This window comes from Setaria italica, chromosome III, assembly GCF_000263155.2.
Source record: "Setaria italica strain Yugu1 chromosome III, Setaria_italica_v2.0, whole genome shotgun sequence".
In the NCBI taxonomy this organism is placed as follows: Eukaryota; Viridiplantae; Streptophyta; class Magnoliopsida; order Poales; family Poaceae; genus Setaria; species Setaria italica.
The window spans coordinates 1,947,147-1,974,984 of NC_028452.1; the positions used below are offsets into that span (position 1 = coordinate 1,947,147).

At 44.3% G+C, this 27,838-nt stretch overlaps 5 protein-coding genes across 6 annotated transcripts; 1 reads left to right on the forward strand and 4 right to left on the reverse strand.

Annotated features, from left to right (window-relative positions):
• Window positions 1-606: 606 nt before the first annotated feature.
• Window positions 607-3,441, reverse strand: LOC101760913 (probable carboxylesterase Os04g0669500). Its single transcript, XM_004960172.3, has 6 exons — window positions 3,116-3,441; window positions 2,968-3,020; window positions 2,762-2,885; window positions 2,545-2,666; window positions 1,070-1,177; window positions 607-980 (listed from the first exon to the last, which is right to left on the reverse strand). Exons 1-6 carry the CDS (start codon window positions 3,399-3,401, stop codon window positions 879-881), a joined length of 795 nt encoding a protein of 264 aa, XP_004960229.1. The 5' UTR covers window positions 3,402-3,441; the 3' UTR covers window positions 607-878.
• Window positions 3,442-4,482: 1,041 nt separating this feature from the next.
• On the reverse strand, window positions 4,483-6,715 carry LOC101761318 (probable carboxylesterase Os04g0669600). 2 transcript variants are annotated; one of them, XM_022824875.1, is made up of 7 exons: window positions 6,466-6,715; window positions 6,288-6,335; window positions 6,169-6,221; window positions 5,286-5,409; window positions 5,077-5,198; window positions 4,880-4,987; window positions 4,483-4,793 (listed from the first exon to the last, which is right to left on the reverse strand). In XM_022824875.1, the coding sequence occupies exons 1-7, from the start codon at window positions 6,644-6,646 to the stop codon at window positions 4,653-4,655; spliced, it is 777 nt and encodes a 258-aa protein (XP_022680610.1). In that variant the 5' UTR covers window positions 6,647-6,715; the 3' UTR covers window positions 4,483-4,652. The 2 variants fall into 2 exon arrangements, with proteins under 2 accessions (XP_022680610.1, XP_022680611.1); XM_022824876.1 differs by lacking the exon at window positions 6,288-6,335.
• A 2,522-nt stretch (window positions 6,716-9,237) lies between these two features.
• LOC101761986 (probable inactive carboxylesterase Os04g0669700) lies at window positions 9,238-10,892 on the reverse strand. The gene is made up of 6 exons (XM_004960175.3): window positions 10,502-10,892; window positions 10,350-10,405; window positions 10,128-10,251; window positions 9,891-10,015; window positions 9,554-9,661; window positions 9,238-9,471 (listed from the first exon to the last, which is right to left on the reverse strand). Exons 1-6 carry the CDS (start codon window positions 10,692-10,694, stop codon window positions 9,307-9,309), a joined length of 771 nt encoding a protein of 256 aa, XP_004960232.1. The 5' UTR covers window positions 10,695-10,892; the 3' UTR covers window positions 9,238-9,306.
• A 384-nt stretch (window positions 10,893-11,276) lies between these two features.
• On the reverse strand, window positions 11,277-14,299 carry LOC101762402 (methylthioribose kinase 1). Its single transcript, XM_004960176.3, has 6 exons — window positions 13,975-14,299; window positions 13,567-13,876; window positions 13,260-13,434; window positions 12,972-13,173; window positions 12,186-12,400; window positions 11,277-11,718 (listed from the first exon to the last, which is right to left on the reverse strand). Exons 1-6 carry the CDS (start codon window positions 14,173-14,175, stop codon window positions 11,544-11,546), a joined length of 1,278 nt encoding a protein of 425 aa, XP_004960233.1. The 5' UTR covers window positions 14,176-14,299; the 3' UTR covers window positions 11,277-11,543.
• Window positions 14,300-21,931: 7,632 nt separating this feature from the next.
• Window positions 21,932-24,749, forward strand: LOC101762801 (reticulon-like protein B11). Its single transcript, XM_004960177.4, has 6 exons — window positions 21,932-22,132; window positions 22,256-22,436; window positions 23,023-23,164; window positions 23,269-23,338; window positions 23,443-23,620; window positions 24,489-24,749. Exons 1-5 carry the CDS (start codon window positions 22,084-22,086, stop codon window positions 23,595-23,597), a joined length of 597 nt encoding a protein of 198 aa, XP_004960234.1. The 5' UTR covers window positions 21,932-22,083; the 3' UTR covers window positions 23,598-23,620; window positions 24,489-24,749.
• The last annotated feature ends 3,089 nt before the right edge of the window (window positions 24,750-27,838 follow it).

The following is a 27,838-nucleotide window of genomic DNA, read 5'->3' on the forward strand; positions in this document are numbered from 1 at the left end:
TTTCTCTGAGAAAATCTGCTAGTGACAACTCGATCAAGGTCAACAGCACAGCAGCCACAGGAGTCCAAGTGTCTTGCAATCATAAGTCACCGTTCCAGCGCCTTGAAATGGTCAGTGGTCAGAATCAGGAAATGGTCACATGTACTTTTGTGGTGACCGGTAAAACTGGTAGTCCCAATTCGCATCTCAATCTTTGAAAGGTACATGCCAATGAAGATTAAAGGCAGTTTAGTTGACCAGGTGCTTCAGGCTTATCCGACCTGTGGAATGTGAAATACCTTGCGGGCTTGCGGCTGACTGACTGAGAGACAGGCACATAGCAGTGCAGTATGAAACGTTTTAAATCAGAATTTTGGTTAGATGTGGGTTATCAAGTAATTCATGTATCCATTAGACCATCAGAACAGGGTCCATCGACACTGAGCTAGCACAACCATGCGGCGAGAAGAAAACTGCAGATGATCAGAACTGGAACCAAGAGATGAAGTATATCAGTTCATGCAACAAGCCAGAGCTGCAGTCCTTATATGCGCGATGCCAGGGACATCAGGGGCGTTCTCTAAAAAAAAAAGATAATCGACCGGAAACGTATGGATGTGGACCAAATATTCATGATAGATTGTATGAATAGACCCGGTAGCTGAATATTTGGTTTACTATTTTAATAACAGGTGCATAACGCAACAAATTCCAGGAGCAGTAGCTGACTGGTCCATCAGTCCATCTATCCGTTGACACATAGATATACATGAGAAATCTCATAGTAATAAGTTGCATGAGGCGAGGTCAGAAAGATCAAATCCAATTTAGACATGATGGCATCAGCCAAGCCACTATACTGGGGATGGGGAACTGGTGGCGACTCGAACAAAAAAATGTTAATTGTCCTTCTCTTGAGAGGCTGAGAGACGACTCTTGATCCATGACTCAAGATAAAGCAGCTCTTCTTTGGAGAGCGAATGGCCAAGATCTGGATATGCCTGTAAAATGCACATGACAACAGCATTCAGAGCTCACACATTGAAGGTCCAATTGAAGTGAGAGAAAAAAGGACCATATAAAAATCTACCTTGAATTCGCAGCTAACACCCGCTTTTTGCAAAAATGGTGGACCAGCTTGACCAGCTTCAAACAATACTGTTCTGTCAGCAATTCCATGCGACCAAAGAATCGGGGTCTGAAAAGTTGAATGGGTTTGAGTTTAATAGTTAAATAAACTAACGGACATATTAGAATTTGAAATTTGTTTCAAACCTATATTCCTGCAGCAAACAGTTCACTAACTTTCTTCAATGTTGAATGAATGCAAGGTAAGGACATCCTTTTTTTAGGCAAGTCAAACAAGTGTCTGCACTCTGCCTGATTTCATTCAGAATTTTCATTATGTAAAGGTCAATGCTATCTAATATTATCCGAATGGGTATTGGCCTTTCTTGATGCTTTAGTTGATGTAAGACAACATATCATTCACAGGTTTATGATTGCTATCAAGAAACATATCAAGAGTAAAACTGCTGAGGAGATCCTTAAAGGATTTAGGTTACTATCATTACTGTGTAAATAAGCATTGTCATGAGTAGCTGAAATATAAAACGAGATGTGTAATCTAATTTCCATTGTGCAATGTTTGATCCTTTCTTAAGGGGAACAGTAGGGAAAGACCCCAACTGAATATATACACAACTATAATGCCCAGTGTCAACAAGAGTACAAGACCAAGGATTGCTAGCTATATACGGATAGCAAAGACCAAATAAGTATAAATGCCTTCAGAACCACATTTGTGAAGAGACCAATTAATTAGCTATTCTGAACCCAAATTAACAGATGAGACAGAAGTTCCTCTGAAGCCTCTGAAGTTGTCACCTTCAGCATAAGATCATGTCCTGAGGAATCCTCCTCTCCCAATGTTCAACCTATTATATTTGCCATAGCAAACCCTTTTTTCCCTATCCTACTTCCTACCTCCAAAGTCCTAAGATGGGGCATATATTCCTTTGCCTCAACTTGAGCCTACTTGCAACTTGATATGTAAGATTGGTCCATATATTGAAATATTTTTGTGTTTAGGAGAAAACTCTGAATATTAAATCTCAAGTACCAACTCAGAATTGTTTTAAGTTCAGGCACAGTGAATTCCATCTGAAGTCCAGGATCTTTTAATTTTGACACACAAGAAACATTCAGTAGTTCAGTTCAACAAATTACAATTTTGCATCATTCATATGTCTCTAGATTGCTCATGAAACAACACTGATCAGTAACCAATGTTATAACTAGAGGCACTAGCTGCTAGAAAGAATCGTAATTAAATGATGGTTCCTGGGAGTGGCCCCACCATTGCAGGTAGAGGTTCCAGCAGTGCTCCATAAGTAAGTGCAGTTATTTCAAATCAAAGGGTAACGACAAGGTACCAAAGATCAAACATCATCAGTCTTTTCATTCAGCAATTTTTACCAACCTATATATATCTAAGCTTCCTTGCACCTTGCGATGATGCACTAAACTAAATAGAAGGGACAAAGGGATGAAAATACTGATTACCTTCCTTGCTTCAGGTGAAATCCTCTCAGTGACTGATGAACCGAAAGGCACCCACCCGCTGAAGACTGCTCCTCCACCTAGCTTCTTCGGATAAAGCAACACACTAGCTAATGTCAGGGCACCTGCAGAGCCACGTTTCACTATTTAGTTCGCAACATCTCCAACATTTTACCCTCTCCGGAAAAACAACAGATTCAATATATCAATCTGTCCTCACCTCCTTGGCTAAAACCACAAACAAATATGTTGTCAGGGTGGATGCCATCGGCAACTTCCTTATCTATCATGGCGTGCACATTTTCCACAGCCTTCAGAACCCCAGCCTCATCTTGCGGAGAACCCTACCCATTCAAGATTTCATCTAGATCAACATCTAACGCCACATTTAGATATATGTTTACAAGTGGTAGCTAGTGAACTCACAGCACTCATGGGCAGCTCGTGGATGTCGAACCACGATGGCATCACAAAACCATCTGCAGGGAGGGAAATTGCTCTAGGGATCAGCTGATGCTAACTTGATGCAGTTATAGAGGAGGTAAAGAAGCGGGAGGGTGTGGAGGAAGCTCACTGTTGCAGGAGACGGGGGAGCGGGGGGCGGAGGGGAAGGACCACTTGGTGAGGCGGAACTCCGGGGCGGAGAAGAAGTTGCGGATGGGCTCGTTGGCCGGGCCAGAGTCGCCGAGGCCGTGCAGCCACAGCACGAAGCTCCGGTTGCGCCCCGCCATGTGGGAGGAGGGGACGAGCTGGGCGGGAAGGCCGGGCGGCGGCGTGCGGCGGCGGAGTGAGGCGACGAGGAGCGAGGCTGCGGCGATGGCCGCGGCGAGGGTGAAGAGGAAGCGGACCAGGCTACTCATGGATCGTGGGCCGAGCCGGGCCGAAATGTCGCTGAGATCGTCAGTTAGGCTGTGCGATGGATGATGATGTTGGTAGTAGTAGTTGGTTGTACCAAACTAAACTACTATACTGTGATTTCGATAGAACGTCAGGGGGTGTTTGGGAACACCCTATTAAAATTTAACACCTGTCACATCGGATGTTTGGATGCTAATTAGGAGTACTAAACATAAGCTAATTACAAAACTAATTGCACAGATGGAGTATAATTCGCGAGACGAATCTATTAAGCCTAATTAGTCCATGATTTGACAATGTGGTGCTACAGTAACCATTTGCTAATGATGGATTAATTAGGCTTAATAGATTCGTCTCACAAATTAGCACAAGGTTCTGCAATTAGTTTTATAATTAGATCATGTTTAGTCCTCCTAATTAGCATCCGAACATCCGATGTGACACTGTTAAAGTTTAGCACCTCGTATCCAAACAGCCCCTCAGTGTTGCGATGCATCAACCCAAAAGAATCACAATGCAAAGATACAAATAACGTTACAAGTCAACCACTGTTACTATCGTAAACCTTCATTGGATCACGATACAACTCACAAGGCATTCAATTCCTTCATTTGGCATCCTATAAAAATTGTTCAAGTAGCCATACAAACAGTACTGCACAATCTGATTGTGCAACTGCTTTATCAGGGCAGTCGCAATGGGACATTGATGATAGTTTCTATCCCTCTTAATTGTCATGCCAACTAAGCAATTTGCTGATGTGGTAGTAGATTTATTATGGAGAGAGAGAAACCATTTACTGAAGAGGAAACCAAGTCCTCACGCATACCGATGGGCCAAGAAACTAGCGAATCTGCATTGAGGAGACCCAAGTAGTTTCTTCTTTCTTACCGCCGGATCCTTTGCACTTGCACTGCTACTACCCATCACTCGAGCTCCTTTACATGATGCATAGAGGATCTGGTACTAGAAGGAAGAATGATTGGTTGGATTTTTGTTTAGACTCCGATAAAAAAATTGCATTGTGAAGGATGATTACCTTATTGATATATCGTGTGGTTCAATCACTTAACTGGTAGCATATTTATGGATCAAACGACTCAAATCAATCATTTTGGGGCCGGGTATACAGAATCGTGTAAATGGATTGTTCGTTTGTATGTGAAGTATTTTTCCAATTTAGAGATGATGTGCGGCCTAAAAATGCAGCCATGAATTTTAATACAAACTATTCATTCACAAGCAACAGCAAGCTACAGGAGATCCTTGTGCTGAGATGACGATGATGGCCTTGCGGTTTCAGTTGCTCCAGAGATCCCTAGACGACTGAGGATCCACTGCTGAAAATACTGGAGCTCTTCATCAACCATTGAATGTCCAAGGGTTGGATAAGCCTGATTATTTTGATTGAAATGATTGAAGTCAGCAAATTGGAAAAGAACGAGTCACACTAGGGCTTTGCATGTACTTCCATCTTTACCTTGAATTCGCAGGTCATGCCAAGCTCTTCCAAAAATGCACACCCAGCATGCCCCGCTTCAAATAGTACCAGTCCATCAGCCATTCCATGAAACCATAATACCGGTGTCTGCAAATTATTAAGAATTCATTGTTTAAATTAAGAAGGTGTTGTTCTAATGTGTGCCGCATTACATAAGGAAAGCTGCTTGGCGTTACCTTTCTAGCTTCAGGCGAAACCTTGTCAGCGAATGATTTACTCAGTGGAACTGAACCACTGAAAACAACACAACCACCTAGAGTTTTTGGGAAGAGTAGAACACTTGCTATGGCTAGAGCACCTGCAAAGTTGAAAACAGAAACTGTATTAGTACTATCTTATGACCTCGCTCCTCACATGTAAATGCAGATTAAGCTCGCCGATTTACCTCCTTGGCTCAAACCACAAACAAATATGTCTGACGGACTTGTTCCGGAAGCTATTTCTTTGTCTAACAATTCATGCACATAATCAACAGCTTTAAGGACTTCTTTCTCATCTCTAACAGTTTTCTGAAACAATCATTGGAAGTATGAAATCCTTAACTAAATTGGAGTGCTTGTAGTAGTAATAGAAACAATCAGATCAACAGAACGTTGAATAATGGAAAATTAAAGCTGCATTGTTAATAGTGTAGTAGAAGTAGGAAGCAATCAGCTGGATAAATGTTGACTGAAGATGTGGTTCTTTTGCCTGTTTTTTAATTGAAAGCATAATCTAATATGTATTCGAAAAAAATAGTCTATATAATGACAGAGTGTAACAGAAATCCACTTTGTTCGGTATATCCAAGCAGCATCAGGTTACCCCTCTGATCGGCATAAGTGATTCAGGGTCATGAAAACTCTCAAGAAGCCATGTGAATTGGGTTTAGAAACGTGTGATTTACAACACGAGAAATTGCTACAGAACTTACATATGAAAATAAGAATTTATATGAGAATGTGATTTCAGCTTGCAACAAATTGATAACTTTGCACTCTTCTCTTTATGTCCTTTAAACATGAGCTTTGTAATATTTCTTTAAATTAAACTCCAAATAGCACTAGCACTATTCTTTTAAGCTAAGCACTAGCAGAACCAAATGTGTGAAGCATGGTTGATTTGATTTCTGAAGCATGCACAATTGTGTACTCCATGGCAGATATCACCACTCAAATGTCCACAAATATTTGTTGTGAATTGAGTCAACCAACAAATATATTGAAGTGAAAGTACAATTAATCACAACATATAAATACTTGTAGAGTTAACGAGCATTGGTCAATTACCGCGGTTATAGGAACCTCCGAGATGCCGAACCAAGCCGTGATCACCGTATCACCTACAGAAGCATCAACATTGAGCAACGGAGTTAGAGAAAGAGCGCGCGCGTAATTTCTCCACTTACGAGCCTTGCAAAGCATCCATAGGGCGAAACAGCAAAGCAGATTGCATCCTTCATCCATCAATGGAGAAACACGCGGCGCAGCGAGGACGATGGACCGCCAAAAACGATAGGAAGTTAAGAAGCCATGATCAGATTGGTTCGGTTCATCGGGGTTCCTGGGGCGGGGCAGGTAACTCACCGTAGCAGGCGATGGGGACCGTGGGCGCTGTAGGGAAGGACAGTCGGACGGAGGAGGCGAGCTCCGGCGCGGCGAAGTAGGGCGCGACCTGGGCGCGGCTCTCGTCGCCCGACCCGGCGGAGCCGTGCAGGAACAGCACGAAGCCGCCCGCCGGGGGAGGAGGCGCCGCCGCCGCTGCCATCCGAACGCGCAAGGCGGAGGAGTTAGTTGGTGTCAGTCAGCGGTTCGGTTGGGCTTCCGGGGAAGGCAACCGCGGGGCTCGCCCGTACTCCCGCATATACTGATATATATTTTTAAAAACTATTATATTTAAAAATTAGTTAGAAATCAAACTTCTAGCTAATAATCAAAATTGTTTACCTACCACTCTCTTATTTTTTTAATACTTCAATATAATACTCGTATAAATGTGCACTTATCTCTGTCTAGTCGTAATTAATTTTTAATTAGTATTTTTCATTTTGTATCGCACCTCCATACATCGTATTTAGTATAAAAATCACATTACTTCCTCACATACACATATAAATGACTATGATTTAGAAATCACATTACTTCCTCACATAAAAATTACATTACTTCCTCTCATCTCATCGATAATTTAGATATAGGTTTAAGGTTTATTTTAGAATATTTTCATAATCATAGTTGTCGGCAATTTTTTAGAAAATATAATAGACCAATGACTATGATTATTAGAGTTTACAGGATTCATATTTGATGTTTCTGATTTTTGTAAGAATTTTTAGAATTTGTCTTTTTTTTCTAGCGTGTCTTGTGAGAACTAATACGAAGTCTCCAATGGAAAAAATGAGACCACATTATTACAAAAATATTCATACACAATATTTTTATAGATATATTTTTATCCGATTGTGATAGATTTTAGTTAATACTTACTCTATAACATTTCCATCAATATTTATAATCGTTAAGTTTGGACTTTGCATCTTAAGTATGCGCTTGAATTTGTTTAATGGACCTTAAGTTTGAGCTATAATTTTAATATAGAAATCTATATTCTCATCACTTTCTCTATATCTTTATAAATGATAACACACACCATGCATATATACCTTAATTATTATATCATATATCAATAATGTAAAAAATAGATGATTTAGAATCATATTTTGGTGTACATTTTTAATTAAGGTAATTTGGATTCATTTTTAGGGTTACCCCATGTTATTTTTAATGATAGCATATGTTGATAATATAGATACAAATTTAAAGGGTTATTTTAAGTTATTTTTTAAGCATTAGTGGTGGGCAATTTAGTTGCAAATTTAGGAGGAAGTGGGTAATTTTGATAAATATTAGGAGATTACTTTAGTTTATTTTATATAATGGCAGATGTGAGTAATTTAGATATAGATTTAGGGGTTACTTTAGGCTATTTTCATAATGGCATAGGTGAGTAATTTTTTAAAATTATAATAGATCCAATGGCTATGATGATTTGAGTCTACCGATTGATGGTGAGATGATATTTTGCTTTTTTGTGAGAATTTCTAGAATTTTTCTCTTTTTCTAGAATGTCTACCTAGGATCTAGGTGGCTCCATCTATGAACTTCAAAAGGAACCTCCAATTTAAAATGTTAAAGCCTCCAAATAATAGTGAAATGGGGCGGGTGGGTGAGGTGGGATCAGATGAAATCGTCAGCGTATCACGGCATCGTCAGATGGCCCCGCGTGGCGTGGGAAGTGCCGCCCGTGATGATGGTGATGGCTCAACTGAACTGAAGTACTGAACTGAACTGGTGCCTGGCTCTCCGTGCTGAGAGCAGAGCATGAGCTCATGCAGAGTCCTCGCAGAAATCTCAATTCGATTCTTCGTGCGCAAGAAAGCGACGGAGAATTCGATCTCAAACAATCCAGCTCAAAAGGGGGCGGAGAAAATAAGGGTGCGTTTGGTTTGGAGACAAGAAGGGATGGGACGGTGCCGTTCCTATTTTTTGGGATGGGATCATCCCGTCTTATGTTTGGTTGAGAGGGATGAATTCATCCCAGTTTTTTGTTTGGTACGATGGATTGAAAACGAGGGACGGATGGCTCGGGTAACACCGTTAGCTACATGTGTTTAGTGGGACCCACATGTCATATATGGGCCCACATGTCATCTTCTTTTCTTTTTTTTTTCTCCTCATCCTTATCTTCTCCAACCCGCTAGAGCTCCCGAAGGCCCAGGCTGCACGGCCCCTGCTCGCCCGCCGGAGCTCCGCGCCGCCCCCGCTCGCCCCCGCCGGAGGTCCCTGTCGCCCCGGCCGCGCCGCCCCCGCTCGCCCCCGCCGGAGGTCCCAACCGCGCCGCCCCCGCTCGCCCCAGGCCGCGCCGCCGGAGGTACCCGCTCGCCCCAGGATGCGCCGCCGGAGGGGCCTGCTGGCCGTGGGCACCGGCCGCGGCGCCGGGGTGCTCGCCCCGCCGGCTGGACCCGCTTGCTCCGGCGGCCGCTCGTCCCAGGCCACGCCGTCGGAGGTCCCTGCCGGCCGCCGACCCTGGGCACCGGCCGCGCCACTGGAGGACCCCGTCCTGCCGGAGACGAAGCAGCCCCGCGCCAGTCTTGCGAACGGAGAAGGACGGAGCAGACGGCGCCCGAAGTGGGATGACTCTGTCCGCTCGTTTTGGCCGGACGGGGTCATCCCGCATCTTGGGAGCATATTCCCATTTGTGGACCGTCCCGTCCCTCGTGACTCCGAACCAAACACTATCAAATTTGGGACCGTCCCGCCCCGTCCCGTCCCGTCCCCGGTACCAAACACACCCTAAGATTCGCAGAGACATGATGCAGCACTAGCGTCAATTACAACATCACTTGATGCAATTGAAACAGCAGCTATCTATTTGGAGAAGCAGCTGAAGACTCCGCAGAACTTGCTCCCCTGAAGGCCACCGTTCTCCAGCTTCAGGTCTTCTCTGTGTTCGTTCTGAATGTTCTCTGACGCCCATCGCTCGCAGTACTCCATCTCGTACGGCGCCAGCCTGTGGCCAAGCCTGTCGTACGCCTATGTTCGCGACAAGATCAAAAGACGCAGCTTTGTAGGAGCTCAAACGCTGCCAATTTCAGGGTTTGGCCACATCTCGTACCTTGAATTCGCAGGTCATGCCGAGCCCTCGCAGGAACTTCACCCCGTCTCGCCCTTCCTGGATCGGGATCAGCGAGTCAGCTCCGCCATGGATCCATAGGACGGGCGTCTGCAGGAGACAACATTGATGTCTGACTGAATTACAATTTGGCAAATGCAGCAGGAGCTATTCGTCTGTCCGACAACGTCGATAAGATGACTAAGCGTTGCCGCTCTGTAGATTACGAAGATCACAATGCGAGGCAAGTTCATCGATGAGCAAGAAACAGATATCAGCAGGGAGGACTGAGGAGCATATTCCCTGCAGTGATCGCACAGAGGTAGAAGTTCAGTACTACCTTCTTTGCTTCCTCTGTTACTCTGGCCGCGAAAGAAGTAGAGTTGAAGGGGAGGAAGCCACTGAAGACTGCGCAACCACCAAGAGTTTTGGGGTACAGCAGCACGCTTGCTATGCTCAAGGCACCTGAAGGCATGTGTAGTTTGTTCAGTCATAGTATGTGCACGGTCTACTTCAATCATAGGAAAATCTGGAAGGAACAAAATATAGGCAAGGCAAGGACGGGTTGTACTTCTACCTCCTTGGCTAAGCCCAAAAACGAATACGTCTTCCGGGTTTGTTCCAGCAGCTATTTCCCTGTCGATCATAGTGTGCACAATCTGAACAGCTCGCAGCACATCCTCCTCATTCCTGACGGATTTCTGCAATCGATTTTTGTATAATCCATATGGCCACGAGGAGGATAATCAGGAATGCAAATGCAGGAAAGAATGTGGCACGAAGAACAGATTTGTCTTGCCGAAGTGATGGGCGGCGCGTCGTGGATGTCGAACCACGAAGTCATGAGCGCGCCACCTGCGATTCACAGTCAACACAAGGAATCGCGATCAGCAGCGACGAGCAAGCTGCAGCGCGAGTCGATGGAGTCGCCGGAGTTGTGATAGCACCTACGGTTGCATGTGACGGGGGCGGTGGGCGCGGTGGGGAAGGCCCAGCGGGTGTCGCTGAAGGCGGCGGCGGAGAAGTGGTCGGCGATGAACTCGTTGGCGCGGCCGCAGTCGCCCAGGCCGTGCAGCCACACCACGAAGCCGCAGCGCCGCGCCCTCCCGGTCCCGGTCCCGGCGGCGGGCATGCGGTCCTCCATCTGAATTGGGACTTGGGAGACGATGACGACGCCGAGAGGTGGAGATGGCGCCCGTCTTCTCGTCCTCCCCGTAAGGCGTAAGGCTCTGTAACAACATCATCGTCTGATCTCCATTGATATTCGATAGCCATGTTCTGCTGAATTTCCATGGCGCGTGTTGACTAACCACAATAAGTTGACTTTGACCGCTAGAACTGGGATGTGACATCATTGCATTCACCTTGAATAGCTGAATGCAGAGTTCAGAAACAATGAGCATACATGGGTTCTAACTGGAAAAAAAAAACAGCAACACTAATCCTGGTATCCCAGTCTAAAAAAGACAGCATCAACACTGTTGGATGCATAGACCTTTCAGACCTGAATTTCTGAACAGAAACCAGATGCATCCTCCATAGACCACATGAACATCAACAGATATTATTTACCAAGATCTAGATTATGAAGAAATAACAAGGCAGTACAACAACAACAACAATGAATCATTTCGGTTCCAAGCAAGTTGGGATAGGCTAAAGTTGAAACCCAATGGGCGCCACTAATCAAGATTCAGACACAGTTATTAGGAAGAAAATAACAATGGAGTACTTGCCAAAAAACCATCAAGTAAAAATTATTGGTTATACACACGTCTATATGTAAGGAGATAAACTTGGAGAAATCTCGTACATTTCATTATTCAGCTCCTGGCTATGATGGAATAGCTCGAATAGTGTACAGTTCAAACTAAAAGGGGGACCAGAAATAGAAAAATTTCATCATAACCCCAACACTGAAAGCACAAACAACCAGTTCTTCAGAACAAACAAGTCATCAATACTCAGGTGTGCATAATAGATTGCTGTCCTCTCAGTTCCGATCAAACGATTGAATATGCTCAATGACTTGCTCGATGGTCTCGAATTGGCGTCTTCCCTTCAGGATCGTCTTCGCACAATTGAGGGCAGCACGCTCACACTCTGCTCTCTTGCTGGCATCCTTAATTGACTCAAGATCCTCAACATGAGCGATACCGACTATTCTCCTACATACGAAATAACAAAGTTTAGGAAACAATGTCAAGCAGGAATGCTAAAGAGAAATTATACGCATGATGTTTGGAACTGATGTTAAATGCCACTTAGGTTCTTTTGTGAAGCCATTTTCAGTTGAAAAGGAACAAGCAAATATTTTGTAAATTCTATATATTTCTTTTGCCTAAACTGCTTGAAACATAACCATTTTTTACTTCTCAGTTGATTTCATCAAAGCTGCCTCAAAAACTTTATTTTATGATGCACAGTTGCAAAATAATAGATGCTACATCAAAACTGAAATCCACAACCTTTTTACAGTTTGGCCTGAGTATGTTTCTTTCTAATTTCAGTCAAAAAAGAGTTATTATAATCTCATAGCAGTCCACAAATAAATAAGAGACTAAGAGAGAGTTAATTTATTTAGAAGTCTTCTCTTTTAAGTAAAACATTATTGAGAAATTTACTCTGTAGTTACCTGATCATTTTGGCTGAACCAAACCCAAGGCTATCATGAAATAAGTTTGTCATGTACTTCTTCTGAGCAAGGCTCAGCAGGTTTGAGTTGTTGTATATGTCGGGCAGGTAAGCCTCCCCATTTCCTTCTTTGTGTTCATTCCATAGTCCAACAAACTTATTCTGGAACAAATTCCATGACTCTTCAATTGTCTTCAAGATCCATTTCTTGTAAGCCTATAAAAAATAGACAACACTTGGTTCATGCCTGGAACATCACGAAAATAGGTTCTGAACACAGCATGTTGAACATGCATCGTGTTCTATAATAAACTGACAATTCTGGCACTGCCTTTAAGTAATACTACAACTGAAGATGCCATCAAGTATTAAAGTTATCCGATGCAAGGCATATTTTGGGATGGTAAACTTTTGTCTGCCAAGCACTCTCCTCTTTATGCTAAACATGACAACTTGATTACCCCCCAGATATCAGATAAATTATCATTTCTCATAAAAGACATCAGCGCCATATTCCAGATCCATCAGAAAAAAGTAGACCCAAAGACGTGGCTGCCATTACCTTAAGCAGTTTGGAAACAAGCTAAACCACACAAAGCAAACCAACTACATTTGACACCAAGAAACCATAAGAAGAAAAATGGAGAATCTGGGAGCTAGAAAAGCCACCAATAGGCATACTACTATTGGAGTTAAGTGGTATGAGTAGATCACGTACTGATACTGCTATTGGAGATATAAAGGGCACAAAAAGGAGTAAAGAACAAGCAAACAGATTCATACATACTTTACGATCATTTGCTTGATCAGCATGTCCGTTCTGTGCATAGTATGCCAAAATCAGGTTTCCTAGGAAGGCTCCAATGTCGAAACCCATTGGTCCATAGAATCCAAACTCTGGATCAATGACTTGAGTTGAATCGGGGGTCACCATGATAGAACCAGTGTGGAGATCTCCATGAATCAGAGCCTGAGCTCTCTCGATAAACCTGCAGTTGCAAATCAAATAAGTCGCATTCCCATGTAAAGAAACAAACCATAGGTGGCAATAATTTCTATGCAGTGAGGCAATTACATTGATTTCAATTCAGCTACTTCCAACTTCAGCTCATCATCCTCTCGGACTGCTTCGGCATCTTTGTCAAGATACGGTGAGGTCCACCGATTAAATTTGGAGACCCGGTATGGGTCTGAGAACACAACTTGCTCTGTGAGCCTACACATCTCCACATTCGCACAGTACTGAGCAACTGCAATCACAGCACATCCCATTTCAAATGCCATCAAGTTAATGGAGTACACATCTCCCCTTTACAGGCATGACCACGTTCCAATTGGGAATTAAGTCAACTCGCAAGCAATGAGCCAATGAAGCAGCTCACCTCCTTTCTTATGATCCGTCGTGTTGTTATAGAGGAGGGACGTGAAGAAGAGCGTCTTGGCCATATAATTGGACATGTGGTCGGCGAGCAGCGGGTACTCGACGCCGGCGATGAGGCCCTTGCGGAGGATGATGTGCGGTGGCTCGATGTAGCGCATCCCCATGAGCGACATGGCACGGTCGAAGTGGTAGACCTCGGGGGTGTGCTCCGGGCACAGGCGGCCGTGCTCCCGTAGCGTGGAGGCCTCGAAGTAGGCGCGCTCCCGCGTCATCGGCCACGAGTCCCCGACGCAGCGCACGTACGGAAGCGCCTGCGCGTCCCATTTCGCCCCGTCAGGTGAGGTGAGGATTAAATTAGGACGAGCGGTGGGTGGACGACGGTGAGCTGAGGTGAGGGGGTCGGACGGACCTGCTTGATGACGATGGTGCCGGAGCTGGACTTGACGATGTAGACGAAGTTGAGGTTGCCATCGCCGACCTCCTTGATCTCGACAGAGTCGAGACTGCCGCCGCCGCCGAGGCGGGAGGCGAGCGCGGGCGTGGCCTTGATGTAGGCGACCAGGGACGCCTCGGCGAGCGGGCGGAAGCCCTGCTCCGCCTCCGCGGCCATTCCTGAGGCGCGGCGATTGGGGCGACGCCGCGGGCGCCGGCCGAGAGATGCGGAGGAGAGGAGTGGACAAGGGAGGGAGGGGGCCGACCGGGAGACTGGGAGAGCGGGGCGCGGTGGGAATCTGCTGTGCCGGGTGGGGGTTTATGTGGGCCGGTTCTCTGAACCTGGACGGTTGGATGGAAAGTTTCGGTGAATGTATCCAGCGTAAACCATATGTGCCGTGCAACTTTAAAATTATGAAGGTCACAAGAAATTGAAGGCAAATTAGTGGTATATAAATGCAAGTCAGGTTTATGTGAAATGAGGTGGTGCCCCACACAAAGCTCGCCAAACCCATTGAAATTGAGAGGGTGTAAGAGAGAGGAGAAAAAGAGACGGAGAGAGAAAACTCAACATGCATCACCGTATTTTCTTCAAGAACCCTATTTATAGAATAGGGCATCATCAATATTTTTGCAAAAGTAGTTGAATGCTAATAACTTTTTTTACAACAAGACGCAGATAGTAAATGCTTCATCCCATCGTAAAATCGCATATTTACTCATAGATCACTCGCATATTTACTCATCGATCAGAGTGTTGTTGTATGCTAAGTAGAACAGAGCGATAATTTAGGTTAGCCTTGCAAACTCTAAAGAAAAAATTACATATTCTTTGGTGCGTTACTTGTCTTTTATCTTGGTTGATCACCATTTTTTTTTGTTGGCAAAGGTCTAGCTAGAAACTCAGCGAGTCGATAAGGTGGAATATGACCCATCACTTGGCGGCATGCTTCACGCATTATTCGCACGCTATTCTTCTCGATAAGAGGAAATTCGGTTCCGCGGGGCCCTCAGATTGACTAGAACAGCGGGCATCAGCGGGCCGTGGCGTTCAGATATCCAAATAAACGAAGGCCCAGGTCTTTTCTTTCACAACCCAGCTAATCCTCACGTCATTTGCGAACAACATGGAAGTGGCCCGTACAACAATCATCAGCACGAAAGTGGCGAGCACTCGAAAAGAAAGCAGCATGAAACAGACCTTGTTTCGTTTGGTCCATTGCACGATAATGGATCACGAATTTAAATAGCTTTTTTTAGGAGCTTTGGAATGAAGATTACCTAATATCTCCCACGGACCACAGCTGTGTGGATCACGCATGATGTACGAGTACGACGCGGTGGCTCAGTCAGACGGTCACCGCTGGTCGCTGGAGCACGCAGAGCTATCAAGGAAACGCATAAAAGGTGAAAAAGAAAAGCAAAATAGGAAACTGGGTAAACTAACTCATAACTAAACAATTTTTTTTGAAAGTTTGGTTAAACTCAAACTTACCAGAGCCGTGCTTTACACCAGTTCGTTTTAGCTAATTTGCAGATTGTTACGTTATGCAAGCTAAAAACAAATAGGTAATAAATAGTATCAACATACCTACAAACTAACAACATGCTTCCCCTCGTCTTGCAGATCGTAGCAGTTTATAGGATGCTCCATCCATCTTAAATTATAGATCATTTTAACTTTATACTCTATAACTAGATGCACAGTAAAAACTATGTATCTAGAAAAATTAAAATAATTTATAATTTGAAACGGAGGAAGTGCTATTTACAATCAACCAGAGAAAACAAACATGGTGATGAATAGTTATTAACTCTATTGTACTGAGTTTCCCAGATAAGACGGTGCCTAAAAACACGTAAAAGAAACTTAATGGGCTAACAACTGGAATTAAGTAGACCCATATACATGAAGTACATACTATGGCCCCCTTTGGTAAGGCTTCTCAAAGAGTTTCTCCACCGACTTTTAGTGAAGCCTACCAAAGGGGCAATGTCGTACATACATCTATTGGCCTACCAGAGGGTTTGAACAGTTCTAGATATAGGGCTGGACATCGAGACGTGTCAGACATGGAGGCTACGGTGCAGGACGGCGTGGTCTACGTGGAGGACAGGAACTAGTCGAGGATTAGGAAACTACTCGTAGCAATTAGAGTAGGATTCACTAGTTGAATCCGACTAGTATCTTGTAAGCAACCAACATGTAACCCTGCCCCGGTAATATAAGGTGAGGCAGGAACCCCTCAAAAACAAGTCAATCCAACCAACATACAGGACGTAGAGTATTACACAATCTAGCGGTCCGAACCTGTCTAAATTGTGTGTTCAAGTTCACCTTCGAGTTCCTGATCTCAGCGAGCCCCACGCATAAAATACTACCTCGGGCACTCCCCTCGGTAGGTTGCAGGGTCTAAACAACGACAGCTGGCACGCCAGGTAGGGGATCTTGCTGAGAATCCACTAGCGAACTCGATGGCCCAAGTCATCATCAAGCCAATCGTCGCGTTCGAAGCAGGCGCGACGTTCGTCTTTAGCTTCTGGGTTTGCGTCGTAGACGGTACTGGAAACTTTCACCGCCACATTGCGCCGATCCCGGGGAAGAAGCAGCACGCTATCAACCTCCAGCGTCAAGTCCTGGAGGATATCGTCGAGAAAATCAGCGAAATTTCAATTTATGACTTAGTTAGAGACTGAGGGGATGAGTCCGAGTACAACTCGACTTCTCCCACTAGTCGGACTGGTGTTCACGAGCCGATGCTTAAGCCATCATGCAAATCAGATTACGACCCAAGTCAATTCCCGTTTGGACTTCGAAACATGGGTGTTGTCTACCAAGCTACCCTGTCCAGATCACAATTCAACACGGATTTGATCGAGGACCTTGAATACTACTCGGACCCGGATGAGGAGACTTCATTATCAGGTCCACAACAAAGCCTGGTGATTATTTCAACTCCACAGGACAGATTCGTCTACTGGTCCGACATGAAGCCACCGTCTCTCGCTAGGAACGACGACTCGCGCCTTATCACCTACCTTGATACTCTCCCGTACTAGGAGGGAACTCCTCTGTCACCCATCTATGGAGAAGACGGACTCTTCGCTCTCATTATTACACAAGAAGGCAAGGATGAAGAGCAACCAGAGAGAAATCTGAGGCATGAACGTCACCCAGATGACGTCTCGCAAGATGAGCTCACCGCCAACATAATCGGAGAAGAAATTGAAGCTCAAAGAACTCGACGACGAGTAAGGAACGCTACAAGAGCATAGCATCGCTGCTGCCTTGAAGCTAACTTGCCAAACATGAACTTGGATCACGCGTTTGAAACAGTTCAATCGCGTCAACACCGTACTCCTCTTGCCACCATCGCATCCATTGATCTCATTACCCGGACGTGAAAAGGCCACAAAACGGCTTACGCTAAAGAGGAGAACCCAAAAAAGTGGCTTCATCGGCTTCTCCTCCTCTCCAAGCATTAGTGACCATGAAATTAACCATATTGCCATTGAGAAGCTATTTTACCAAATATTTTTTTTCCAAAATTGCTTCAGCTCCTCTAGAGAAGTCACTCTACCAGAGGAGCCGAAGCCGAAGTCATTTTAGCAGGAGTCAGAACTCTACCAAACAAGGCTGTACATAGTGCTGGTGATGCTAGTTAACAGCCATGGTGATAGCTTGAAGCCGAATCTCTTTGGAACCACGCGGCATAATTTAACAAGATCGAGGATACATATAATTATTTATATTTCTATAGTTTATGGATCTCGTGGAGAAACATGCTGCCATACAGCGAAGTTTTACTCCACAAGTTAAAAACTAGAACAAATTTTCAATTCATTTTCTAAGATCGATTTGAAACTCTTTTCTAGTTTACGCTTTGTATTCAGGCCACCGGCTTTGGCACGCTTCTGGCCCACATGTCACTGAGATACTGACTGATCATTCGAGCCAACTTTTTTTTTAGCCCTTTTTTTAAATGATTCTTACAAATACGCTCCTGGAGGAAACATTTCAGAAAATGGATCCTGAGCTTGGCACCAGCATTAGTGGCGCTAAGCATACACACCTCAATGCCAAAGCTGTTGGCGCCTAGATCCTTGCGCAGGTGATGACCTGGATGCTGACATGGCGAGGCTTGGCGCCACCCAGCCTGGCACCAAGCTAGGTTACAAAGCCACGGGAGGTTTTCTTTCTCTGTTTTGCATTGCACATTTTCCCGCTGGCCCGCCACTCCTCTCCGCCCTCCCACCGCTCGTCCCCGCGGCTGCCCGCCTGCTCGGCGGTCCTCCCCGTGCCGACTCGCCCGCCACTACCCATGATTTCCGTTATATGGCTCAGCAACCCGTGATGACTGAAGTAGTTGGTAAATTTGAAGCTATTGGCTTAAGGGCATTTCTTGAGCATAGATGTGATTTGAATGACACCATCATTCGTCAATTCCATGCTACAATAGAGATTAATTTTGAGGAAGATAAATTGGAGTGGATGACGGGTAAAAGGAAATATGAGGTCACATTTGCTGAGTTTGCTGTTGTCAATGAGGCCACATTTGATGAGTTTGCTGCTGTCAATCAATTAAATTATGATTTCCTCACTGATGATCAAAGCTTTAATATGGTTGATGAGAATCCACTAGAGCTTGATGCCATTACTTAGTATTATGAGCTGGCTAGGATGGGTATCTCTAGAATGTATGGCAAGATCAATGGTCTTAGGCATCATCGAGCTGTCATTAATAAGATTGCTAGAGTAACAATACTGCCTAAGAGTGGATATAAAGATGGTTTTGTGGGCTACCAAAGGAACTTTGTTCGCCATGTGATGGATGGTCAGAAGTTTGATGTGGTTAGGTTGATCATAGATCAAATTGGTGACAAAAAGGTCAACCTTGAGATAAATGTATACTTTGCTCCATATATCATGGCACTTATCAAAGAAAAAACTAGGTTCCGAGGTCCTTGTGAGGTGGTTCACACTCCCTTCAAGTCTTATAAGAATGATAAAGTTTTTCTTGAAAGGGATTTGACTCCTTTCCCGGATGTGGGAGGCGTTCAAGATGAGGGAGACATGGGATACATGGGAGAGGCTCCACCTCAGGGTGATGATGCTCAGGCTATGCCTCCTCCTCCTCCCCCTATGCGGTTATAGTGGGTACCTCCAGATGGTTATTTTGACCCTTACTTCACCACCATGCAGCAGAACATGAATGAAAACTTCCAACATATGCAGCAGGGGCTCAATTCACACCTTGAGGCATTTGGGCAGCAAATGGTGACAAACTTTCAGAATATGCAGCAGAACGTGCATCAGTAGATTGATAACCGTTTTGTGGCTTTTGGGCACCATATCCACTCTACTATATATACGCCCATCATGACTAGGCTGCAGCACGTTGAGGAGGGTCTACACAGTGATATTGAGGCCTTGGATGCTAGATTCAGTGACTTAGACATAACTGAGCAGCGTCAGCAGGTTGAGGAGCGGCAGTAAAAACTTGAGAATGACTTCAATACTTTGTCATCCAACTTCTCGAGTTTCAGTGATCATTTCTACAACATATTTCCAGCTCCGGCACCTCCCCCTAAGTTCTATCCTCATCAACCTTATTATCCTCCTCCATCGGCGCCATAGGATGACTAGCCTCTTTTCATACTTGATCGCAAAGGGGGAGAAGGTTTGGAGACTTGGAGTGGTGGATGTGTTGAAGAGGAAGCTCATGTAATGGATATTTGCATTTATATTTGCATGGACTTTGGTTTGTAATAATTCGCTTCGCACTAAAACTTAAGTGTAATTCGTGTTGAAATTTGTTTATGCGTTTTATTTCTTATTTTGTTTCTTGTTCTAATGTTTGTGGTAATGTGAGGCTAACTTTTTCATGGAATTCAATTATATTCTCTATTCTAGCCTCGGTTTCAATTTTGTAGGGTAGTTTTTGCCAAAATCTCTATATCCATGCATATGTGAAATTAATGGAACCAAAATATATTAACATATGCATGAGGGAGTTCTTCTCTACTTATTAACTTAGTTTGAGAAAGTGAAAGAAATTACAAGAAAAAGTTGTTCTAAGAGAGGTCTACCTGTACAAGGGCGGACGGTCCAGCCCTAGGTGGCGGATGGTCATCTAAACATAGACAGAAACATGTTCTCGGGCCGAGAAATTATATCTTAAAGGTGGATGGTCCGGCCCAAGGTCGCGGACGGTCACCTAAACCTAGACAGAAACATGTTCTTGGATCGAGAAATTATATCTCAAAGGTGGATGGTCCGCCGGTGTTTCTGGCAGACAGTCTGCTTGGAGCGGACGTCCGGCCCAAGGTCGTGGACGGTCACCCTAAACCTAGGTCACCTAAACCTAGACAGAAACATGTTCTCAGCCCGAGAAATTATTTCTCAAAGGCAGACGGTCCGGCCCTAGATGGCAGATGGTCCGGCCCTATGCGGCGGACTGTCTGACCCTATGCGGCGGACGGTCATCTAATCGTAGACAGAAACATGTTTTCGGGCCGTCTAAAAGGCATACGGTCCGCATGTGTTTTATTCGGATAGTCCTCTTGGGCCAAAGGGTCCGGTCCTACAACGCCCCTCTAGTCGGTACTTCTTTTTGTCATCGACCATACTTAAAATGCACTACATGACAACACAATGAAAAGTCCAACAGTAATGGAGACTACTGTGTGCAACGAGGTCACTTTTCCTTCCTCAGGGCATCGGGATTTTCCTCAATCGCTGCTTTCGCTCAGCGTGCACGCTCAAGCTTCTTATCCCTCTCCTCCCTGTTCGTAGCTACATGCCTCCTTTCCTTCTCTTCCTTGTGCTCCTTTTCTGCAGCCTCCTCTCTCCGTCTCTTCTCCATTGTCTCCTTCTTCTCTGCCTCCCAACGCAACATTTCCTGAATCTCCTCCTTGTCTTCAAGCTTGATCTCAGTATCGATCCACTGCTCAAAATCACAGAGCGGTGGAGGGGTCTGCAACAAATGCAGTTATTACAAAATAAAAAAACATGGAATATATCATACGACACAAATTAATTATTAGACAACATCAATTTCTCACCATCTTGTTAATGCGCCGCTGACGAAGTGTAGGCTCAAACGCAAAATTGGAACACATCCAATACCTCTGCTTATACGTGTCTTCTGCATCGAATTTGGCTACCTTGCAAGGATCGTCGCAAAAGCACATGGGCACTGGAACACCACTAGGCAGAGGCAATGGGTCGAAGGCATTTCTGGTCATCCGACCATGACTACAATTTAGTTATTTTCGTTGTAAGAACCAAAAGCAATTAACATTAAACCTACACCTAGTGTTTCTAATTCGATCCACAACAATGAACCTATAACATAACAACGTGAGTTGCTAAGGTTACCTTGGTTTCCTAGCTTTTCCATGCCTTGACATCCTACGGTTGCATGAAACCCTAAGTAAAAAATTCAACTATTATATACCGAATTGATGTGAAAAAAAATTATGAAGGAGCGAGGATACCTTGCTCTTGAAGATCCACGGAGCAAATCAAAGTTTCCAAGGTCCCATAGGCCGATTTGTGATGTATGGCGAAATGGGGAGGTAGAAAAACCGAGAGGGAGGAGAAATAAGAGGAGGGAGGCTCGGGCAGGAAGAAGGCGGGTGTGGATGTTTAAAACTTGGCGTCAGGCTGGGTGGCGCCAAGCCTCGCCGCCATGTCAGCATCCAGGTCATCACGTGCGCAAGGATCTAGGCGCCAACAGCTCTGGCGCCGAGACGTGTATGCTTGGCGCCACCAATGCTGGCGTTAAGCTCAGGGTCCATTTTTCGAAATGTTTCCTCGAAGAACCTATTTGTGAGAATTAAAAAAAAGGAAAAAAACAAAAAAGTCGGTCATTCGGGCCGTTCGTCAATCCCGATGCAACAAGGCAAAAGCCACGGAAGAGTTTCGGACACAGATCTCATCTCGTGTGTCGTCGTCGCCTCGCGCGTGCTCCACCACTGACCGAGCCACCAAACAAATTCCTCCCCATTTCAAATCACCCAAACCGGAGAGAGATTCCCCGTCCACGCCGTCGCCGAACCCTAGAGCCTCCGGCGATCTCGCATGGCCACCCACCCGCGATCTCTCCACGCCCTCCTCGGCGGCGGCGCAGGTACGCGCGCCCACACGCACTCTCTCCCCTCCCTCCTCGGTTCCGTAATGCCGTCCTGTTATCCCCGCGGAATTCCGCCGATCTCTGACTGCTCCTAACCCCACCTGCGGGCTCCTGCTCCAGTCGCCGACGTGCTGCTGTGGCGGCGGAGGAACGCCTCGGCGGCGGCCGTGGTGGGCGCTACGGCGGTATGGTTCGTCTTCGAGCGCGCGGGCTACAGCCTCCCCTCGGTCCTGTCCAACGCCCTGCTCCTCCTCGTCGCCATCCTCTTCTTCTGGGCCAAGTCCGCGTCGCTGCTCAACAGGTGGGTTACTCGCCTACTCGGTTAATCTGACCTGCCCGCTTCTCCCCTGTTGGAAATATATTTGAGATCTGATATGCTCCTTTGCTTTAGTTGTTGCCGTGGTGCTTAACCTCTACTGAATTAGGTCGTGATGCATTATTATTACAAAATTGGATAATTCTCCGTCAGTTGGGATGAAGTACATTACTTCCTTCTAGTAGCTCACTGCCAACATAGTGTATAGTTTAGGGATTTCAAGGATTTCATTGCATGCTGCATCATTAAGACTTATTCTGGAGCTAATCCTTAAGAGCAGTTGAATTTTAATCAAGGCTTGATCTATCTTCTAAGTTTTGGTAGTGGGAGATGAGCAATCTGCTGGAGATGCTCTTACATTTTAAATTTTAAGCAATGCAATCAGATTTCTGTATTGCCTCGAATTGACTTGTACTTCTTTTTTTGCAATGTCCCTATTTCATATTTAGATTTTTGTTATTTTAAGTGATGTCTTGTGATCAGCAATATACAGTGTACTTCCATTGTAACTATTCTACAAATGCTGTCCATTCATAGTGATACACTAAACAAGTTTTTGGTTCCTCTGCAGGCCTCTTCCACCTCTTCCTAATCTAGAGGTTTCAGATGTGGTTGTCGAGAAAGCTGCAGATCGGGCTCTGATATGGATCAATAGGGTGCTGGCTGTTGGCCATGATATAGCCATCAAGAGAGATAGGAAAGTTTTTATACAGGTCTGCCTCTTTCTCTGAGATTCTCAGTTTCTTACACTCGCTATTGGACGTCTGTACCTAATTGTGTATGCTCTTCCTTTTTCCTGTTCTCCTTGGTGCAAAAGGTGATATTGGTTTTGTGGGTGGTTTCATATGTTGGAATGCTCTTCAACTTCCTTACACTCATTTACATTGGTGAGTTCTGCGAATTGTTGCTTCATGATTGTTTGGATCTACTGTTCTCTTGTTATATCACAATGTGCATACTAAGCTTGTTGTTTTGGCCTTTTTTTTTCTAGGGATGATGCTTTCTCTGTTGGTTCCACCATTGTATGAGAAGTACCAGGATCATGTTGATGAAAAGCTCGGTGTAGCACACAGTGTACTATCAAGGCATATAGATACCATCATGACCAGGGCTGGGCAATCAGCCAAGCAGAAGAAGAACGAGTAAAAGAAATGTTTTGCTGTCTTGTGGTTAGTTTTAACATGACTTCACGTTAAATATATTACTTATTCATGGTATGAAGCAAATTCAATCGAACAGCTTGCATGTTATGTCTCGTAGTGTATTACTCATACCGTTAACATGGTTGGTATTGTGGATTGTCTTGAGCTAGATTAGTTTTTTAATAATATATATGTGTCTATTTAAATTTCGAAGTAGCATATGGTGTTTGGTTATAAACTTATAATTTGATTGTGATAAATTTAAGGTTTCAAGTGTACATAAAAATTCAAGAAGCCAAAGGGAAAATGATGTAAAAGACAGTTGCATAATAAGAGCTTACCTTGCATTATAGGATCAACAAACATGTGCAGTGAGAGGCTACCAAGTATAGGAGGTGTAACATACTACAAAGCCTTCTTAAATCAAAATATTTTAAGTAATGATAATCCCAAGAGCTCCTGTTAGACTATTTTAATATTTTAGAGAACCATGTATGTTGGCTATAAACATGTTATGAATGGTATTGAGATCACTTTGAACTTGTTATCAATCTTGGTTTATGAGTGACACCAAATTTGAAGATGACATGTGTTCTAGCAGTACATGCACTACCTAGATGTCTTTTCGTAGAACCGACTGCACAAACTGTTATATGAACAAAGTCCAAGGGATTTCCATAGCTTGTGGCTTTTTTGGACCCAAGTCCTGCAAACTACTGCTTTTTTGGACCTAGGTTTCATTCTGATATACAACTTATGTTTTGTGACGCATCGCTACCACTGTGCTAGTTGTTTTTTAGTTTTTCCCAGCAAAAGTGCATTTGCTGGAGTTTAAGTTGTAAGTGTTCCCGATAATTGCTAATTCTCATATTAATTATTAATTTTGTCTTGTCAGGAACATCTCCGGTTGTCTAGTGGAGTTGACTGTGGAGGCATGGAGTTGTGATCTTCAGTATGCTGATCTGAGGCTTTGATGTGCGCTGTTTTCGATCTGAGATATGAGATGACTTGTGTATTTTTCTTTTCATACATGAGGTTTACTGTGGGCGCATATCTTACTGGCAATGATATTGGGATATTGCAACTCGTACATACAAGAATGCGGGCTGCTTGCGCAGTTAATCATACGATCTTGCTGTCACTGATTTCAATTTTAGACCGTCTCTGAGTAACTTGCGGAGCTTATTCTATGCCCAACTGCCTGTAGCTCATTTTCTGAACTAATAAGAAACACTCCGTGTTAGAATATGATGCCCCTCGTTATGCGCAGCGCAGCAACTATCGAATCTAGAAAGGATATTGCGAGTACGATACAAGCTTGTACCGTATCAAGAACAACGTAGATGAATCTTGTAGAAATCCTAGATGACGGTGTTGAGGCAACCACGATAACGTAGATGAATCTCGTAGAAATCCTAGATGACGACGTTGAGGCAACCACGATAAGAGAATAGGATTTTAACGAACTAGACCGCAATTTTTTTAATCACAACTTTAAAAGAGTACAAGTGCTCTTTTAAGACCCTATAATTCTTGCCCTATACAAGAATTTAGTGCTATAGAACTGTCTAGCCTATCCCTCTTGAGCTCCTAATTGCCTCTCACAAGTTTCGGATGAGACCTTAGTGTTTGCTTTTACCTTGATTGATTCCTAGAGGCTCCATCCCTTGTTTATATAGTATAACTAATAGGATTCAACGCTCAAGTCCTAGTAAAACTACAAGTCCTAATAGCACACCCCTATTGAGTCCTGATCCGAGTAGGATTTGAGTCACCATACAACAATCCCCACCTTGACTCTAATCCTTTGAAGTCACCGTGCTCCTCCAAGAATTTGCTCCACATCAGCTTCTTTTTTCATTTTTATACTCCCACCACAAGAGTGCCCCCACCACAGGAGCTCATCCACATCACCGCAATGTGTATGTTAGTGTCCCGACTGGAGCGCCTGGACCTTCACCTGAGAGCTCCTTCCTTGTGTAGTTTGGTTAACCACACCGTCCTTTCCTACCGCCCTCCATGCCATAGGTTTGTACCACCTTCGAGCTCCACCTGCTCGTCGGTACTGCATGGTCGGTCCCACCACGTCTTCCTCATTGCAACAAATCGCAGCTTCGCCTCTACGACTGTTAGCTTTGGCAACAGCCTTTGCAGCCTTGCACTTGATCGCAAATGAGATTTGAGTACCGGTCGTTGACGAGACGACTTCCTTCTCCTGATGAGAATTTTTACCAAATCTCCCAATGGTTGCACCACATTTAAGATTTCCTATCACTCGGTATCCTTCATGAATCCACATACTTTTCATGATTAGTAACTCGCATGACTCCACCTTGAAGCGATAAGCCACAACCTTGGAGTTCTAGCGACCTCACGGATATTAGATTCTTTTTCAAACCCGGGATATACCGAACTCCCGTCAGTGCGCAATGTGTTCCATTATGTATCTCCAATGTAACTGTTCCCACCTTAGTGACTGCATACTCCTTGCAATACGCCAAGTGAGCAATTCCATTCGCCGAGCGTAGAGATTCTTCGTCAAACATCTCCCTCGCCGAACATATGGAAGCAACTTCCCGAATCTAATATCCATTCATGAGTAGTATCTGGTTGACTGACAATAAGTACATCATTTTCATCCTCACTTGCCACTAAGCATACTCCTCGCATAGTCTTCAAATTTGGACAGTCTTTTATCATGTGACCCTCTTTGTCACAAAGATAGCATGTACGACTGCCCTTGCTCTTACCTTTCTTCTTCCCATGATTCTTGACTTTGCTTGTTCCTCCTGAAACAATCAATGCTTGATCACCCGAGGATGAAGATTCTTGTGGCTTCTTCAAGGACTTCACCTCCAGTAGGTATGAAACTGTCGCGTTGCAGTTGAGAGTGGTTTTCTCGATGAGAATACTCATCACCAATTGCTCCCACGATGACTGTAAGGATGAAACCAGTATGACGATCTTATGGTTCTCCTCAATATTCTCATCCACACTAATCAGCTCTGTGACAAGTTTGTTGAAGATATTCAGATGGTCGATGAATCGTGCGCCTTCTTGCATGCGCAACCTGAATAGTTGACGCTTCAGCACCCACTGATTTGTCAGCGACTTTGCCATATACAAGTTTTCTAAACTCTTCCATAATTTCTTCGATGAATTCTCCTTGATTATTGAGTACTTTACCTCATCGGAGAGACATAGTCGAATTGTACTGACAGTCTTCCGCTCCATCACCTTCCATTCTTCAGCAGTTGTGCTCTCCGATTTGTTTCCCTCAAGAGCATCAATCAATCCTTATTGGACAAGCACATCTGTCACCACGCACTGCCACATGCTGAAATTCCCTTTGCCATTAAATTTCTCTACTTGATTCCACATCCCTGGCATTGTCTTGATTTCGTGCTTCCTAGCACTTCCGACCTTCTTGCAAAATCAAATCAATCCTACCTTGACTCTGATACCACTTGTGAGAATCCGATACCCCTCGTTATGCGCAGTAGCCCCCAGATCTAGAAAGGATATTGCGAGTACGACACAAACTTGCACCGTATCAAGAACAACGTAGGTGAATATCGTAGAAACCCTAGATGACGGCGTTGAGGCAACCACGAAGAAAATAGGATTTTGACGAAGCCGACCAAAAATTTTTTAAGCACAACTCTAAAAGAGTACAAGTGATTGTGGCTCCCTCACAATTCTACTTGACCCTTTAGGACCCTATAATTCTTACCCTATACAAGAATCTAGTGCTATAGAACTATCTAGCTTATCCCTCTTGAGCGTTCCTAATTGTCTGTCACAAACTTTGGATGAGACCTTGGTGTTTGACTATGGCTTGATTGCCTAGAGGCTCCACCCCTTATTTATATAGTCACCTCCAAGACCCTTATACATGCAAGTAGGAGTTTTACACCTAGTAGGATTTAACGCTCAAGTTTCAGTAGAACTACAAGTCCTAATAGCACATCTTTATTGAGTCTTTCGAGTAGTATTTGAGTCACCGTACAACATTTGACATTGACATAGACTGTCGTATCGTGTGAATGGCTCGGCATTTTTGTTGACGCCCAGGAAACAGAGTACTACTAGAGAAGTGTACTGGTTACTGCGAGCTATTTGTATTCTGTATGGATAAACTTGCATGCTGTAAAAAGTAAAGTTGCATTCTCAAAATTTGGCCGGACAAAAGGGCAGGCAAAGTAAAAAGACGAGCGATAGAACTGAGATGTGGTAAGCATGTCC